Here is a 17,687-nt window from a genome sequence, read left to right as displayed (position 1 = left end):
CGATCCGGCACCGTTTCCCTGGAAATTATCAGCAAGCAGAGCAGCTGACCCCCCAGTTTCTCTCAATACGAGCCTCCAGCCATAACAGTTCTAGAAAAGCAGAAATCATAGAAGGATGATCACTAGGAGTTAAAAACAAACCCCCCTGGATCCCTCGTTTTGATTGACGTTAAATGCCTCTCACTACAAGCCCGTAGGTAACGCGCTATCGCTCTGAATGGCAAAAGTTGGTTTGACGAGAGCAAATGCCAGTTAGGCCGGTAACCCACCACCTCGTAACTCCAATTTCCTATGGCGGGTGGCCTCCCGAGGCTCACTTACACGAGGCCCGATTCGGCTGGGGAAGCAAGGAGGTCTGAGTGCCAAGAGAAAATCGCTCATACACAAAAGGCCAACACAGGCACGGTCGGATTCGGTGGTGATGGACAACCATTACGTTAAAATTACCTACAAGCTACTGCTTCCCCATGGGAAGCGGGCGCAAAAAGACCCAGATAATCTCAACGTTGTTCCAATCGTCCGCCAAGCCTACGGAATGCACTCGCATCCGAAGGACCTGATCTGGCAACCCGGATATGAATGCACGCAGCAACAGGAAGTTCTTAATCCCTCAACCGAAACATCACATGGCTTTCGAGTCGGTGAGATTGCTTCTGTGCAATGTTGACACGAAACACGGTGCAATCAGTAATACTCATGGATCGTTTGTAGGACTTAAAAAACCGCAGGACAGCAGGATTTTTGTTTGTGTCTGCTTGGATTCTGCTCATCCTGATATCCTCCCGCCGTTCAACTTCCTCGTCAATATATTCCTCATGACATCATCCGTATGAGCCCGACAAGCATTCCAGATGCCGCTGTCACAGATGCCTCAACCACCTGGGTGCCCGAGAAGCAGCCAGGTGCTGTCGCAGCAGCACTCTGTGTCGCTTTCGCACTCCTAGTTGGCCTCGTACTCTACCTCTTCGGATGGAAGAAGATCAGGAAGTTGAGGCATCCTCCGCCGCCTCCGCCTCCTCCTTCTCTGCATCTTACAACAGCGGGCAATCACCGCAGTCGACATGATTCCCCTGATGCCTCGACTTTGAGCCCCTATAGCTTGCCCCGGCTACCGAGAAAAGCCCGTATGGCAAAGCTGACTCGGGGAAAGCTCGAGTCGTTGGCAAAGGTCGCTGAGGCCAAGACGTGTCCTGTTTGCCTGGATGACTTTGTCGCTGGAAGTGTTGTCGGCCAGTTGCCGTGCGGCCATGTCTTCTGTTCGGCCTGCATCGAGCTTTGGCTCCTCAAGCACTCTTACACATGTCCCTTGTGGTACGTCTCCCTACCTGACACAATACAGCATACGCGACTACTAACCTATTATATTTGACTCTGGTTCAGCCGCTTCAATCTTGAAGCAGGCGAAGTGCACGCCAAACCACGAGAAAGGGGCGTGCAGTGATGGATCACGAGGCCACATCCAAGGGATGCTAATTCATCGAAGTATGCGACATATATCGGTAATATGGCAAATTACTCCTTCTGAAGCCTCGTAACTGCTGTGGCTGTATTTCATGCTGTAACTGTTGGACTCGGCATCTCATCATTCTCATATGATGCTAGGAGGGGCGCCAGGTGCCGATAGGTACTGCATGAGAACGTTTCATGCGACAGTCCTGGAGGCATACTGTCATCGGAGTATCGTCAGTTTTTGCACCTTTACGCAAGTGGGGGATGGAGGTATAACAGTGGACGTAGCTGCAGTCTTTCCTGAAAGCTTTCAATCTAAGCATGACTGCCTGACTTGGTCTGTCAACGTGCCAATCGTGAATGTGGCAGATTTTGAGCACCCAAAGCATGCTCCAAAAATACACAATCTTGAGCCACATGCTGACGCCCCCCAATGGCCAGCAATGAGACCTTCTGTCCTGAGTGGCGCAGCGCTCCAAGAATCACAAAACGCCCCAAGATCACTCTCCTTTTGTCAACAGCTTGAAGCCCCAAAGCAGTACCAATCATTTGAAATACGGAGCATCAGTTTTCAATGAAGTATTGGAATGTAGTTGTCTACAGAGTTTGTAGATGACAAAATTGTTAGTATGTACTTGGGAGCGAGAGTGTCTTGGTCTGTCATCGGCTGATTACCAAATGACCCTCGTGACCAAGCTTGCCCATGTGATGATAACTAAACCAGCTGGTTTTCGTTGTGCTACATCAGTCCAGAAGTGATCGATTTGTCACACGTGAAGCCCCCGAAACAGGACTTATCTTGATCGACAGGCGCAATCCATGTCATATGTGAGACTCTTTCCCGACGCTGTGCCACTTTCAACGAGCTGCATCTAGGTACTATGGCCCGTCACCTGTTGCTCATTATCCCTGGCATGTTTTATGTTCGGAAAACCGATCTCCAGGGGTTCCGGGTGATTGGTTCACCGGGCGGCTTGTATCGAGGATTTAAGGATAGAATGCTGCCTTCTTTCTTGTCGACCCATTCCAGAACAGGTGACGGCAACATCCAATAGCCACACGAAACAACCTGAATGAACATCACGACAGTTTGGGATCCAAGAACCTACCTCAACTCCAGCTAGATCCACTCACAACTCTTGCTCGGCCTGGCCTATCCTTCCAGCTATTTTTCGTCGACTTGAACGCCTCACCAACTAACAGTTGAGGGAGCCACATGTACGCGTAGATTCATCCCGATGTTGGCATCGTACATTACTTACCCTGACGGTTTCAAGGTTGAGTATCGAAACTGAAGTAGCCAGCCCACTCTTTCGCACGATGGACCACGAGAGCATGTCTGTGATCGTGCCATCACTAGATACCAGAGAAACAATGGACAGCGAGGCCACACTGGTTGCCGTCTCTGAGAGAGTACAGCCAGCCTCGAGAAATGAGCATTATCATCATCATCAATTTAGTTCCAACAGACACACCATTGGGCTGTTCAACTTCGCAAGAATTATGCTCAGGTTGACACTGCTCTGGGTGAATCTACTGCTTCTCCCCCTTTGCGGCTGGAACGCTGCAAGCTCAACGCTTTTTCTTGTCATACGAGGAGTCCCCCTGGGCCGACAAGTGGAAGCATTTCTTCGTTTATCTTATAATATGGCCAAAATGGAATTCAGTACCGCCGGACTAAACAGGTGATGTTGTTTTGGGTGGCAATTCTTGTACAAGTCCAATGGCGAAATGTTGGAACTCGGTCACAATGATTCAGACATTCACATTTAAGCGACCGGACACACTGGTCGCTAGGCGGCACACGGCACCCTGATTACATGCAATATCTTGAGGTCAAGTTTGCCAGAACGAAAAAGAATATATACACGAAAAGTTGCGAATAGATACATGTAGTTCGTTGCTTGTAGTTACAGTGTTGGGCAACGTCTGAGTGCCCGAAGAATTATACTAAGAAGAATGTCCCGAGCGATGGGAATAGACGTCTCAAATACTTCACTGAAGGTATTCGCCGACAAGAGCCAAGTCGATAATGGCTGCCAGCCCATATAAGGCAGCATCGTTCGTAGAAATCCACGATGCCTCATCGATAGGCGCCAACACATCACTGCCGTTAAAGTGCACAGTACTCCAAGGAGCAGTTTGTTTTAACCCATCGGTGTTGAAGAACTCATTCCAAGCACGAGCCGCGAGAGTCGCGTTGTTCGTGCGGTGGGCAGCGTACGCAGTGAGACGAGAGTGACCCTGCTTGAGACTCGTGTTACCGAATCCCTTGCCGTACCGCGCCGTCTGCTCGGCGGCGCTGGCACTGTAGTAGTAGCTGTAGTCGTACCACGCCTGTTCGAAACCTGCAGGGACATCGTCGCCAGCATGCTCAATGAACTCGGCGACGACTTCCATGAGTCCGAAGACGGCAGACAGATGGGACACGGCGACGGTGCCGTTGTTGTTGGGGTCCGCGGGCGGGGGTCCGAGGGTGCCGTCGGCGAGGTTGTAGAGGCCAGAGCCTGTGACGAAGCCGTTCTTGAGCTTGGCGATGCTGGCGGCGGTGTTGGTGAGCTTCGTGCGAGCCTCTTCCCAGCGGGAGCCGCGGCGCTCCCACTCAAGAAGCCATGAGGCAGCAAGCGAGGACCAATCCGTGCCAAGACCAACGGCGACAGAGGAGTTGGGAGTCGGGACCCAGCCGTCGGTGCGGACCTTGCGGTTGGGGTCGAGGACACCGTAGGTCTTGTCCGTGTCGAGGATTTCCTCGATCAGCTCGCCGGTGCGCTCGTCGCCGCCCGTGACGAAGAAGAAGACCTTGCGGTACTGCGGCGTCGAGATACGTGCCTGCTTGGCGCTATCGCCCCAGTGCTGAACGCCGTGGCGGGTTCCAAGACCCTTGTACTTTCCGAGATGGTAGACATCGACTTCGCCCGTGTGGCGAACTTGGGCCTCGGCGAAGCGGAAGACGTCTTCGCGACCGGTACGGAGGAAGTAGTTCCAGAAGAAGAGGTCGGGGGAGAGCTCCGAGTTATCCCAGGCGTAGCCGCCGATATCATAGCGCCACTGGTGCCTGTCCGTGTCGTAGGCGTGGATGAAGTCGCCGTGGTCCCAGAAGCCGTACCACTTGCGCTGCTCGACCTGACCTTCGTAGAATTTGAAGAGAAAGTCGAGGTGCTTCTCGATGTCGGCGGCGAGGCCTGAGGGTGACTCGGCCGGAGGTGCCCAGTAGTTACCAATAGCCTTGGTTTCGGCGAGATATTCGGGTTCGCCGAAGAGGACGGGAGGGTTGTTGGTGTGGTCGGTCAAGTCGGCGAGGAGCGTACGGTTGGGGGTCTGGTCGAAGCCGTAGAGGAAGATTTCGTTGGTTCGGGCGACGCCGTAAGGGTTGTTGAAGCCGGGCTCGTAGTCTTCGTACGTGATTTCGAGAGCATCGAGCTGCTCTGCGTAGGTCTCCTGGCCGAGACCGTCGTGGTAGGGGCGGATATCCAGAGCGGGTGCCGAGGGGCTGTAGATCCAGATTGTAATCTCACCCTTGTCCGTGGCGGCGTTGGTGATGTCGATGCCGGTCGGGTAACGCTTCCAGAAGTTGCGCAGGCCAACGGCGAGACCACCCTTGGTGGCACCGCCGAGGTACGCCAGACCGCCCGAGCGAGTGCCGCCGGGGATGTTGACCCAACTCTGACCAGCCTTGGTGCGCTTCTTCAACGTGAAGCCATCAGGAGAGAGCTGGGTCAAGCTGAAGTCGCTCCAAGTAGGGATCCACTTGAGTCTGGTTGTGACTCTCTGGTCCCATGTAGCAGGATCGGCGAGCTCCACGCCCTCGAATTGATCGTTGCGGATGTCGACGCCGGGGTCTCTGCGGAGACCGGTGATGCCCTGCACGGCTTCACTCAGGAGACCTCCGTCGATGCCGGAGATTCTGACGTGACGGTTGTACTGTTCCTCGCCCTCGAGGGGAACCTCGAAGCGGATGCCAAGTCCAGAGATGAAGTCTTCCTCGGCGTTGCCATCGTAGATGACAGTGTGTACGATGCGAACGGCCTCGGAGTTGTGGTAGAGGTAAAAGCGAAGGATGAAGGGAAGCCAGTCTTCGTGGCTACCGTCGCCGGAGTGCCTCCCACGGACGGTGACGAGGGCACGAGCAGTGTTGTCCTTGCTGACAGTGACCTCTTCGATGTTGCTCTCGAAGTTGAAGTAGTTTATGGCAGATTGGCCCTTCAACTCCGCCTGGTCCTCCACGCCGGACTGAGAGTGCAGCACCAGCTTTCCGTTCTGGCCGATAGTCTTGCCAGATGCAGTCTTAATCTCGCCAACGACGACATTACCCGATTTGGGGAACGTGATGGCAAGCTTGCCAGTATCGACACTAACGGCATCAGATGAGTCGGTGACGGTCAGGCCGCTAGACTGCTGCCGTCTGGCACGAGAGAAGCGCGTCGTCGAGTTGGACGACGAAGATGCGCTGACTGTGTACTCGTCCAGGATCGTGTCGGATTCGGGGATCGCGTGGCCGGTCCATTTGATGGAGCCGTCAGACCAGTATGCCGTCACCCAGGTCTGCAGCAAACCGCCGCCTGAGAGGGAGAACTCGGTCGAGTTGGGGAAGTACTTGCTGCGGGCCCAGGGCAGGCCGAATGTCGTACCGGCGGTGTAAGAGGGAGTGCTGCCGAGCCATTTGACGGTGGCGCTATCGCTGGTGCTGTTGTCGAAGCGTTGCGCGCTGGCCGGGCCCATGAGGCCGGCGAGGGCAACGAGACCAAGAGCGAGCCGAGACATTCTTGGAAGAACAAAGAGTGAGGAACTCAAGACGTCTGACCGTGCACCTTTACAACAACTGCGAAAAGAAAGGCGGCGACGGTGATGCTCTAATAAGAGCCCAAGACATCTTCGGTGCAACGGAAAGCGAAAGCAATTCTCATCAAGTCGACCGCGCGATCCGCCGAGTCTTGGCTCGCAGCACAAGCCTGTGGATGGCATCATCCGACGCGATGATCTTGAGTCGTGGGAGTGGACGGATGAATGCCTTCAGACTTGGCCCGACGCGATCTCAGCGCGCATGATGCCATCCGTTCGCTCCATCTTTCTCGGGGAGTCGCCCGCAATCGAGGGGGATGCTACGCTGCTGGTGGCCGCTAGATCTGCAGGTTAGATGAGGCCAAGGGAGTCCCCTCTTTCTCTTGACTTGGGTCGCGGAGCGTCATACCTGCAAGAGAATAAAAGAGCCATATGAAGCTCTGTGCCGATCTAGCTTCAAAGAGCTGCAAAATGGAAGGGGAAGCTCTCAACTTCGGTGCAATTGCACCGATGGCGGAGGAAAGGAACCGGGGAAAGGGTCCAACTTTGAGGTGTCCAGGGGCACTTTGTCACCTCCCAGACGGGGCAATTGGGCCGGGATGCAGGTCCCGCACATGTTCCACCGAGAGACCGAAGAATTCCAAGACTTTTGCCCAAGGATTCCCAAGTGCGATCCAATGGGGAAGAGCCGAGAAGGATGCGGGGTAAACGGCTTCTGGTGCTTGATGGTGAAAGAGGTTGAAGAAGCGAGATTAGACTTTGGGATATGCATATTCGTAAGGTGATGAATGCAGGGGGGGCTCGTTGTGGGAGGAAGCTAAGGTTATTAAGCCTTATTGCAACCTCGAGCACGCAATATTGTCATCTCATGTCGAATGGAGTAATTGGGGCCGCTGTCAACGTTTTCTAGAGCATATTCCCCTTCGCATTCGCAGCAACGAATGACTAACCAAGCCGCAGCAAGATTCGCGACCTGACGGTTACAGGGACATGGACGCAGGAACGTACCAGACTGCCGGAAAGAGACATGGGGCCGGAATGCCATCGAAATCATCATGAATTGCGCGGAGGCTGCACGAAGTTTCGTGACGTAGGCTTATATCTAGCTCGTCAGATCCATCTCTTGAGACCACTTCTTATCAAAGACGAAATGTTCAATTTCGAAGAGGTGATCAGGTTCTGCAGCTGTGAAAGAAGTTCATCACCTCATCTCCATCACATGCCTCCTCCACGGCCTCTGCTACATCGGTCGCAGCACAGGCGGTTTAAGTCAAATCACGACATGTAGAACCATGTTGTTGATATTCGAAGACAGCTTCAAGATCAATGATAGCTGTTTCATTGTCATTAATTCATGTTCACCGAAGCCCGGCCACCAAGACTCGCTGCATGTAGCCAACTAACCATGCACTGCCGTCACGATCGGTTTGACCCGCCCGCCCATGCCGCGCCTTCGGCTTTCGGGATGACACCTTAATCTTTGCAGTGTAAGGCAAGGATACGATGATAAGAAATCGCGTCTCTATACCCTAGACCCATGGACAGTGATTTAAATACGGCGGACCGCTCGGAGCTGGCCTGATCACACAGGAGCGAGGCGAATCGCGGCTGATCTTCGAGGTTTACATGCGCCTTGAAGTTGTACATCAAATCTATCAAGACGATTATAACCTACCACATGTTTTGCTTGAGGTGAAGAAAGGTAGATCTAGCCGGGATATTGGACCGAGAAACGAGGTCTTCGAGGCACATGTGCAAGAAGCTTGAGCCCAGGTGAGAACTACGAGACCTATCCGATGGTCGATTATCAAAAATTCTCCAATCTCCCGCATTATTCATATGCATTGCATTCTCCCCTGAATAGACTCTGGTCCGTTGTCCACGACGTTGTATACCCAGGACAAAAGTCAACGGGTGGTATTGGGTACCAAAATGAATAGGCATAGCTAAAGTCATAGCTGCGTTAGTTCCGCAAACGACATGTCGACAAGTATAGAGACCTTAAACCTAAAAGTGATTTATAGCAAAGTCAGAGATTTGAAAAGCGCGTTATCGAGGGAGAAACTTGATTCCCCGCTGGCTTTCAGCTTGCTACCTTCAATACAAGCTTTAACGCTATAGAATGTCAACAACCTCGGTTTCGTGGTGTAGTTGGTTATCACGTCAGTCTAACACACTGAAGGTCTCCGGTTCAAGTCCGGGCGAAATCATTTCCTTTTGCTTTACGACGCAATTCATTTCACGATGCCAATTCTGTCATTTTTGATGTTTTTGGAGCAATTCCAGATGTCATTGAGCAAATTCCTTTCAAAGTTCAGCCACCCGCGATTTAGGCTTTTGACAGTTTTTGTTGGAGTCAAGGCCCGACAAGCCACTTCCGTGCCACACCGGATGCTCACCATTGAAGAAAAGGGTAATCTTTTAGCTATTATTTTCATATTGCTGATTCAACTAACTAGGTACTAAGGTTCCGATGCAATCAATCCGCGCTCGTAGTTTTTCAAACATGACAGATCCCTGTGATTCTCACGTCTCTCAGCCTCATGCCGTCGTCTTCTTTGCATCATCGCCGCCATCGGCCATCTCCAGCTGGCCGGTCGCAGCCGCTGCTCGTGCGACCTCGCTGCCAGCTGCCTCAGCTTCTGTGGCCGACCGACCCTCAACCTGTCCATCACCAGCGACCTCCGCTTCAGGCTTCTTGTCGCTATCGTTCTTAACAGTCTCTTTCGAATCAGCAGCCGGCGCCTGGGACGACGCCGACTTTCTGAAGATATTTACGCTTGGCAGCGACCAGCCCTTCTTCTTGCTGTCGTCAGCGGCGGGCTCGGCAGGTTGAGACTCGAGTTGGCCAGCAGCCGCTGCCGCTTGAGCAGTCTCGTTGCCGACAGCGTCACTTGCAGTCTCTTGATCTTCCTTCTTGTTGTCGGCGACGGCCGTCTCTGGCTTTGCAACATCTCCCGTCTTGGCGACATCCCCGATGGCATCGTTCGCCTTCTCGGTCTCTGGCTTCTCCCCGTCGGCCGGCACTTGCGAGGGCGTTGCCTTTCTGAAAATGTTGACACTCGGCAGCGATGCCTGGCCCAAGGATGAGACCGAGGTGGGAACCTTGGGCATATTCGGCATGTTGGGCATGTTGGGCATATTGGGCATACCTGGCATACTGGGCATACCAGGAAGCCATCCCTTGACGCCTGTACCTGTTGACTGCGCGATGCGGAAGAGATGCTGCATGTACGTCCGCTTCTCCTCGTTAGTCATGTTCTCCGGGTTGATATCGCCCACCAAATCTCCCTCGCCGTCGGCGGGGAGTGGCACGAGCGAAGCAGCGGCGGCGATGTCAATCGGTGACTCGTCGGGTATTCCATCATCCGTCGACTTTGACGCTTCCTTCTCGTTGAACTTTTCGTCAATCTTGTCGTCCGAGTTTTCTGCTGGTGCTTCGGTGTTCGAAATAGCTTTCTCCAATGTTTCCTCAACCTCGGCATCCTCCGCAACCTCCTCGGGCGGCGTCTCGCGGAACTTGGCATCATCGACAACAGGCTCCTCGCTCTTGAACCACTCAATCACCAAGTCGGCCGCATTCTCCGTCATCTTCTCGTACCCCTTGTGCTTCGCAGGCTGGAACATGGCCATATGCGCAGCCACCTCGTCGTCAACCTCTGGCAGAACCTGTCGCGAGAAGAGCGATGAAGCAGGATGACTCTCCTCCGGTACGGCGCAGAACGTCCGCTCGGGGACAAAGTAGCCACCCTGCCAGTACCCGTTCTCGCCCAGCGACGCATAAAAGTCGTGAATGCCGACACCCTTGAGCGCACCCATCCGCTCGAGGCGGCGGTTGAGTTCTTTCTGCTTCATGAGCGCGCCAACGAAAGTGAAGTGGTCCGAGAGCCAGGCAAAGGATTGGCCGACGTTGCCGCGGTTGATATACGCCAGCCCCTGGCCGAGAGCATCGACGCTCTGCTGGTACCCTTCCTTGACGGAGTTCTTGTTGAGGCCCTTGAGGCTCTTCATGATGGCCTCGCGGTTGACATAGGCGGCGACGCCGCCGGCAGCGATGGCGCCCACAGTGCCTGTTCTCACGGCGACGAGCTGCCATGTCTTCCAACCTGGGTTTCGGGTGGCCGTAGTCGTCACGGCAGAAGTTGCGGCGCGGCGGGTTCCTAGGCGGGCGAGGGTGGAGGGTGCGGCGGCCGAGAGAGCCGTCATGACGTTAAAGACGCTGCTGACTTTTTGGTAGTTTGAGAAGCCGCCATAGACGAACATGGAGCGGGCGAGGCCGTTGTAGGGGGTGTCGAAGGTGAGGATGCCCTGGATGAGGGGGAAGATTGGATCATCTTCGGATGGATTAGACTGCGCCCGCTCGTTGATGGCTAGGAAGAGCGAATCTGCGGCGACGAATCCTCTAAGGTGTGTTAGGCTTGGATCACTTGAGCGTGCAGATTTGCGAGACTGCCTACCCCATAGAATGAGCGACGAGAACGACGCCGACTTCTCTGTCCTTGGGTGGCCAAGGTTTCTCGACGCTGGCCTTTCTTACATCCATGACCCTCTCCTTCAGCCTACATGGTGTTAGCATGCTTCAGGGTAATGACTACTACGAGTGGTAAGTAGACTGACCATGCGAGAAACGCTTCGGTGGCCTGCGCCAGCTCGCCTTTGGTCTCATACTGAGGGTACACGATGGACTCGACGCGATGGTCTGGGAGTTGCTTGGTGACTGATCGCTTCAGGTCCTACATCGCAAGCATCAGTATAGAAGAAATGGGCGCGTGGTGCCGAAGGAGTCTCACATCTGGAAAATCATGAAATGTGTCTTCGTTCCCCTTGTGAAATTTGTACTTGTTAGCTGCTTGCTGTGCCGGCGCATCGATGGCTTGCTGTTGTTGTTGACTACTCACTTTGAAGCCATGGATGAAACACAGAAGCAGTGTCCGAGGCATGATGGTCTGATGATGTGCTCCCTTCTCTAGATACGGTGATAGGGACTCAGGAAAGAATTAGGTATTTCGAATAGGTAAAATCTGACAGAAAGAGGGTAGAATAATGCTAGGTATTTCGTAGGTAAAGGGCATCATGAAGGAGAACACATTCGTGGCAGCCAAGAAAGGACGGCCGGTGCTCGTGAGAGTAATATCCCGCATCTTCCCTCCCCCTCCATCCCTCCTTCTACATTTCTCTTCCTCTCTTACACCACCAAAGCAGATGAATGAACCAACCAGACACTCCATGCAGAGCAGTGACGATTGACTGAGCGGTTCGTGCATGTGCAACTGCCTTCCCTCAGTTCAATTTGTTCCAGGTTTTTCCCAGCCACACCTTCTCCGCTGTGAAGCTGCGAAAGTTGCGTGGGCGCGTGGCGAGTGCGTCGCTGCTGTGAGCCAATGGCACATGGCGCAACTTCGGCCAAGACGTCACCGACGACGTCATGTTGCCGCACCTCGAACTTTTGGCGTCGGGGCCTCTCATCTCACTCTTCACTCACAGCTCACTCACACACTCACCTACACTCTGTGCCTCTCTCTATCTCTCTCTCTCTGTCTCTCAGCCACTCACTCACAGTTGACTCACTCACATCGCCCTCTCAGTTTGGGTCTGGGCCCTTCCTCACCCACATCAACCCATCCATCCCAGTCCATGTCGATACCTTCACTGTCAAATCAAAACCCTGTGATAGATACTCACCTGCCATCTTCTGCAAGGCGCCGCACGTCACATCAAAAGTCAAATAGACAAGCCCGATGCAGATCTGTAGAACTGGGTGACCCCCAGGTGGGATTGGCTGACCCTCCTCCACGTGCGATCCAAGATCTTCAGCTTACGATCGCATCGATGCATGAACCCCCGGTCTGTCAAGTTGAAGGATTTCCAAGATTTGCTCGCATGGAATCTTTTGCATTTGATGTGTTCCAAAAATCTGGTTCTGATATGATCCACCCTACAATCTGAACCCCCCATCACTGCCGTCCCACAACCACCATCCCTCACTTCGCTGCCGCGGTCTTGTTCTTCAAGTACCCAAACGATAACGTCGGATCAAACTTCCCAATGACCGTCTCGTTCGCCGCAGAGCCATAATCCCACACGGTATAAAAGTTCCTCAACAACGGCGTCCCAATCAACACGAACCCAGACTGCGCGCCATCCTCAAACGGAGGCCAGCACGCGTCATCCCGGTACGCAAACCCTGGTCGCGCCAGCTGATCGCCCGGGATCTCAATCGTCTGCGGGTACCGGTAGTCACCGAAAGTAAACTTGAACGACCACGACGAGTTGAACTCGCTGCAGAGCGGGATGTGCTCGCCCTTGAGAATCTTCGTGTAGTTCATCCCGATGGACTCGTACACGGCCAGGTTCTGCTTCGTCGGGAGGGTAATGGACCCCGCGCCCGTGTCGAAGACGACGCGCGCCTGGTCGAAATCCGTCTCCGTCTCGATGACGCTGCCGTTGCTCGTCGTCCGAGTGCCGTTGACCTTGAGGATCGTAGACCGCCAGACATCGTAGGTGCCGTCCACGCGGGTGATAGGGATCGTGACGAGGTCGCCCTCGACGTACTCATCCTCGCGAGAGCCGCCGATCGTCAGGACGCCATCGCCGGGCACGCCGCTCGTGTTCTTAGCCTCGGTGCCGTAGTAGATTCCAAACTTTGCCGCGTCGAGGCGGTTCTCAGCCATGAGGGTCTCGACGACGGTGTTGGCACCGCCGTCGATGATGGAGCTGAAGCCGAGGCCCATGAAGCCGTCGGCGGCCAGCGCCGCCCAGTTGCTCTCGTTTGCGGCGATGAAGGACTGGTCCCAGGTGAAGTTGCCGACAGTCCATTTCTCGGCGACCGTGGGGCCGGCGACGTCGCCTCCGAGGTAGGGGATCACGGCGCTTTCGCCCGTGTAGTGGCCGCTGGTTGAGGCGTTGATGCTGTAGCCCGTCCGATCGTATCTGCCATTCTATGTATTAGTGAACCTGAAGGATGATCTTGCCCAGGAGATTTGGTTCGAAAGACGCACCCGCTACCGTTGTTGCAGTTTCCCTTGGCGAGGCACTGGCTGTCGGTCGCCCACGAAGAGGAGCTTCCCGTATCGAAGAGGAGACGGAATGTCTTGGCTGGCGTTCCGATGCCGAACTCGACAACTTTCTATGATGCATGTGTTACTACGTATTCTCGTTATCAAAAGCTGTATATGGAACTCACGTAGCCATTGTCGACAATAATGCCCAGATCAAGCACAGCCGCAGTGGCAACTGACGCGACCGCCGCCGCCGAGAACAAACGAGTGACGGGCGACATGGTATTAATGATCTCACAACTGACGTTCCCAAACGAATGACAGGATGTATAGCGAGAAAGAGGATCAACAGATCAGACGAACGGGCCGGCGGGATGGGCATGCCATCTTTAACAGTAGAGCTTATTTACTTAATGTGCCCATCGTCCTGCATTATGGCGATCATATGCAACCTCGTAAAGGGCGGATGCTGCAGGGAGTCTCAGTGGGGAAGGTCAATCTCGACAATGCCGGGTTTCCCTCCACAATCAAGTTGTCAACCCGTCCCACGCCCATCTCTGTGCCGGACAAGTCAACAACCCGCTCGCCGTGGGGCGACCTGCTGCTATTTTCGTTCATTTGGTCGTGTTGCTCCGCCTTCCGCCGTTAATCTAGTTCCCCGGCGCCGTTGAACGGGGCGGCGTGGCTGCTAGCAGTTGACCTATTGTATCCGTATTGTAGAGGCCGAGGTGTGCTGAAAGTACGAGAAGATCGGCAGCTGAGCCGAATACAACGAGACACTTGTTAGAGTCTTTACCTGCTCCGTATCTTCGATTCCCATCTTCATGTCCTTCTTCAGCCCTACCTCTGCTGGTCAACCGCCTGACGTTAGTTGGGGGGCTGATCCGAGAGACTCCTGACTCGAAGCCATAGTTCATCCCGTTTGTGCACGACCTAAATTAGGTAGTTAATTACACTTGTATGCGTTCTATGGCAGCCCCTGTCATGCGTCTGCTCACTCTGTTAACCTTTACAGCCCATTTATTTGGCTCTTCCCAGGCCCAACGCCCCGAGCAAGGCAATTAATTCATCAGCGAGTGCGAGTGCAACCTACCAAATTCTCGGTACACGATGATCACTGATTGAATGTCTCTGAGGCCGTGCGGCTTCTTAACGTTCTTTGAATGAGATTCCCTTCACTTAGTCTGGTATTAGACCTTTATGTACACCAAACTTGAACATCTTCACTGTGTCTTCACAACAACCTCAACCCCCTCAAGACCCGCACCGGAAGCCGTGACGGTGATATCTCCAGCAACACCCTCCTCAGACCTCACAATAGCCAACACAAGACCGCTGTACGCCTTGCGGACCAACGACGGGAACGCAACCAAGTCCGCCGGGTCACCGTTGTCAGTCGCAACAATCTCACCAGGTCCGCTCACGGAAAAGGTAATCTCGTCGTCCGCGAACCTCACCACATCGCCATTCGCATCCAACACCTCGACAGTAACAAACGACAAGTCCACGCCGTCGGCCTTGATCGTCGTACGGTCCGCAGACCCGCGAAGCTTCGCCGACGCCCCGACCGTTCGCACCGTCGTCTCGGCCCACTCCGCGCCGTCTTTATACGTCGCGACCCGGATCTCACCGGGCTCATACACGACATCGTCCCATCGGAACCGGTACGTCAGCTCCGCGCGCGTCTGCCTACCCTGCGAGACCCCGTTTACAAACAACTCGGCCTCGTCCGCCGACGTGAAAACATGCACGGGGGTGACCTCGCCGACGCGGTCCTCAGGCCAGTTCCAGTGCGGCAGCACATGCGCAAACTTGACATCAGGCCTCCAGCGCGCCTGATACAGGAAGAAGCGGTCCTTCTTGAAGCCCGCGAGATCGATGATGCCCGAGTAGGAACTGCGCGCCGTGTAGTAAGGCGTCGGCTCGCCGAGGTAATCCCAGCCCGTCCAGACGAACTCGCCCGCGACGAAGGGGTGCGTGTCCTGCGCCTTGAAGACCTTGTCGGGCGAGGAACCAAAGTTGGCAGAATAGAGCTCGTACGCGCTGACCTGCTGCGAGGTGGAGTTGCCTCCAGAGGTGTCGTTGACGGGGGCGCCCGTGTCGCCCGTGACGGGGAACATGTAGGTCCCGCGCGTGCTCAGCGCCGAGGCCGTCTCGCTGCTGAGGATCATCTTGTCCGGGAAGGCCTCGTGGAAGTCGGCGTACAAGGGGTGTGTTCTCACGCCTGGGAGGAAGGAGTAGTTTGGTGTGTCGCGGATGCCTTCGCCCTGGTAGTTTAAGCTGAGGACGTCCATGGCGGTAGGGAAGGACATGTTTGGCTTGGCAAAGTTCATCGACGCTGTCGAGGGCCGGGTGGGATCTTCCTCGCCCACGATGCCGTGCAGCTCGAGCGCGGGGACGGTGCCAGGCTCGCCAATCTGCTGCTCCGAAACCTCGTTGCCGAAACTCCACATGATGACGGAGGCGTGGTTGCGATCGCGGCGCATCATTGCGCGCAGGTCTGCCTCGTGCCAGTCCTCGAAGATGAGGTGGAAGTCATTTGCCGTCTTGTTGCGGTACCACGAGTCAAACACCTCATCCATGACCAGGAACCCGCGACTGTCTGTCAATTCGAGCAGTTCGGGCGCGGGAGGGTTGTGAGACATGCGAATGGCGTTGCAGCCGAGTTCCTCGAGGACCTCGAGCTGGCGCTCGGCGGCACGGGTGTTGAAGGCTGCGCCGATGGCGCCGAGGTCGTGGTGGTTGTTCACGCCCTGAATGAGGACGTGTTCGCCGTTGACGAGGAGGCCGCGGTTCGCGTCGTAGGTTACGGTGCGGATGCCGAAGCGAGTTTCGTAGGTATCGACGACGGCGCCGGCGACGGTGACTGTCGTGACGGCGACGTAGCGGTTCGGTTTCTGGGTCGGTGGTGGGCCCCAGAGGAGGGGGGATGTGACGGTCGTTGAGCCATTGACTTGTGCTTTACTGCCAGCCGTGACAGAGGTTGATGAGCTGGAGAACTCGGCTACCTTGGCTCCCGGCTTGTCTGTCGAAGCGTCGAGGAGGTGGATTTCGGTGGAGACTTCGACATCCTGGTCGGAATCGCCCTTGTTCTCGACATCAACTACCAAGTCCACGGTAGCAGACTCGGAGGAGACGTCCTTTGTGACGATGTAGGTTCCCCATTGCGCGACGTGGACCGGGCTGACCTTTGTCAACCACACGTTGCGGTAGATGCCACCTCCAGGGTACCAGCGTGCCGAGTCTGGAGGGTTGTCCAGTCGGATGGCGAGAACGTTGTCTTGTCCAGTCTTGAGGTGCGCCGTGAGATCGAGGCGGAACGAGTTGTACGGGTAAGGCCAGCCACCGATCAGGTAGCCATTGAGCCACACCATCGCGTAGGACATGGCTCCATCCACATCGAGGAAGATGGACTTGCCCTCATCCTCAGGGGTGACCGTCAATGATCTACGGTACCAGCCCACGCCATGCACAGGCAAGCGGCCCATTCCACCACCAATGATGGGATTCTCCTCGGTATAGAACGGGCCTGCGATAGCCCAATCGTGAGGCAGATTGACACTCTCCCACGAAGCATCGTCAAAGCTCGCTGATGCATACGAGACATTGCGCGAGGGCTCGCTACCGGGGCGCTCGTAGTGCTTAGCCGGGTCGTTGATGAAGTCGTTGGCAGACGGCAGGATCCACGGCTTGAGCGCAAAGGTGTCGGTCAAGTTCACGAGGTCCGGGCGCTGATCGTAGATGAGGCCGTCCGGGTTGAACTCTGAGCGCCAGAAGCGCCATCCCTTGTTGATGCTCACGCGCTCGCGTCCGCCAGTGGTCGGCGTGGACGAGTTCTGTCGCGGCTGGATGGTGAGGGCATTCGCGGGGCTGAGGATGAGCAGCAGCAGGCTCAAGAGAGTCAGCCCGAAGGCTCGCGTCGGCAACGAGGACCGTCGTGAAGTCGTCATCATCTTGAGAGGTGATTTTGAAGTGACTGTGACCTTACGATACGACCATGACGCGCCTTACCTTGGAGTCTTATATGGCGGGCCATGATGTGGTCTTCAACGTTTGTATCCCATCGGCCAAGCTAGGAAACTTTTCCTTGACGTATTTCCGCCCCATTATTCGGCGACGGATTCCTAAAAGACTCCACGAAGAGACCGCGAAACCCTCGCACCGGTCCATCGTCCCTCGGCTTTCCTTGACTATTGTTGATGGGGAATCACCGAACCATGGGGTCCAATTTCGGGTGAAAAGCCTCCAGGGCCTCCGCACCCCGCGTTTCTCCGCACGGTAGTACGACGGTACAGGGGTCCGGGGCGCTCATCGACGGCAATTCCACGATGCATTTAGCCTGAATTTCTGCTTGGATGTGGTCATTGGGCCGCCTGTGACCGCTAGGAGGGGGCCGAGGGGGAATATTTCTTGGAGTTGGCTGATCCCCTAGGCAAAAGTTAGTTAAGAAGCTTATGGGGA

At 55.1% G+C, this 17,687-nt stretch overlaps 6 protein-coding genes across 6 annotated transcripts; 2 read left to right on the top strand and 4 right to left on the bottom strand.

The window, feature by feature from the left end:
- Nucleotides 1–829: 829 nt before the first annotated feature.
- CCOS01_10838 (uncharacterized protein) lies at nucleotides 830–1,441 on the top strand (the record flags this gene model as incomplete). The annotated part of the gene is made up of 2 exons (XM_060458992.1): nucleotides 830–1,311; nucleotides 1,381–1,441. 2 exons carry the CDS (start codon nucleotides 830–832, stop codon nucleotides 1,439–1,441), a joined length of 543 nt encoding a protein of 180 aa, XP_060310794.1.
- A 1,343-nt stretch (nucleotides 1,442–2,784) lies between these two features.
- Nucleotides 2,785–3,138, top strand: CCOS01_10837 (uncharacterized protein; the record flags this gene model as incomplete). Its single annotated transcript, XM_060458991.1, has 1 exon — nucleotides 2,785–3,138. The coding sequence occupies one exon, from the start codon at nucleotides 2,785–2,787 to the stop codon at nucleotides 3,136–3,138; it is 354 nt and encodes a 117-aa protein (XP_060310793.1).
- A 306-nt stretch (nucleotides 3,139–3,444) lies between these two features.
- CCOS01_10836 (uncharacterized protein) lies at nucleotides 3,445–6,210 on the bottom strand (the record flags this gene model as incomplete). The annotated part of the gene is made up of 1 exon (XM_060458990.1): nucleotides 3,445–6,210. One exon carries the CDS (start codon nucleotides 6,208–6,210, stop codon nucleotides 3,445–3,447), a length of 2,766 nt encoding a protein of 921 aa, XP_060310792.1.
- Nucleotides 6,211–8,769: 2,559 nt separating this feature from the next.
- Nucleotides 8,770–11,168, bottom strand: CCOS01_10835 (uncharacterized protein; the record flags this gene model as incomplete). The annotated part of the gene is made up of 4 exons (XM_060458989.1): nucleotides 8,770–10,630; nucleotides 10,686–10,787; nucleotides 10,846–10,961; nucleotides 11,019–11,168. 4 exons carry the CDS (start codon nucleotides 11,166–11,168, stop codon nucleotides 8,770–8,772), a joined length of 2,229 nt encoding a protein of 742 aa, XP_060310791.1.
- Nucleotides 11,169–12,209: 1,041 nt separating this feature from the next.
- Nucleotides 12,210–13,507, bottom strand: CCOS01_10834 (uncharacterized protein; the record flags this gene model as incomplete). The annotated part of the gene is made up of 3 exons (XM_060458988.1): nucleotides 12,210–13,158; nucleotides 13,227–13,354; nucleotides 13,412–13,507. The coding sequence occupies 3 exons, from the start codon at nucleotides 13,505–13,507 to the stop codon at nucleotides 12,210–12,212; spliced, it is 1,173 nt and encodes a 390-aa protein (XP_060310790.1).
- Nucleotides 13,508–14,449: 942 nt separating this feature from the next.
- CCOS01_10833 (beta-galactosidase) lies at nucleotides 14,450–17,179 on the bottom strand (the record flags this gene model as incomplete). The annotated part of the gene is made up of 1 exon (XM_060458987.1): nucleotides 14,450–17,179. One exon carries the CDS (start codon nucleotides 17,177–17,179, stop codon nucleotides 14,450–14,452), a length of 2,730 nt encoding a protein of 909 aa, XP_060310789.1.
- Nucleotides 17,180–17,687: the final 508 nt, after the last annotated feature.

Source organism: Colletotrichum costaricense (genome assembly GCF_030867565.1).
Source record: "Colletotrichum costaricense strain IMI 309622 chromosome Unknown Scaffold_11.1, whole genome shotgun sequence".
NCBI lineage: Eukaryota > Fungi > Ascomycota > Sordariomycetes > Glomerellales > Glomerellaceae > Colletotrichum > Colletotrichum costaricense.
This window is presented reverse-complemented; position numbering and strand designations above follow the sequence as displayed.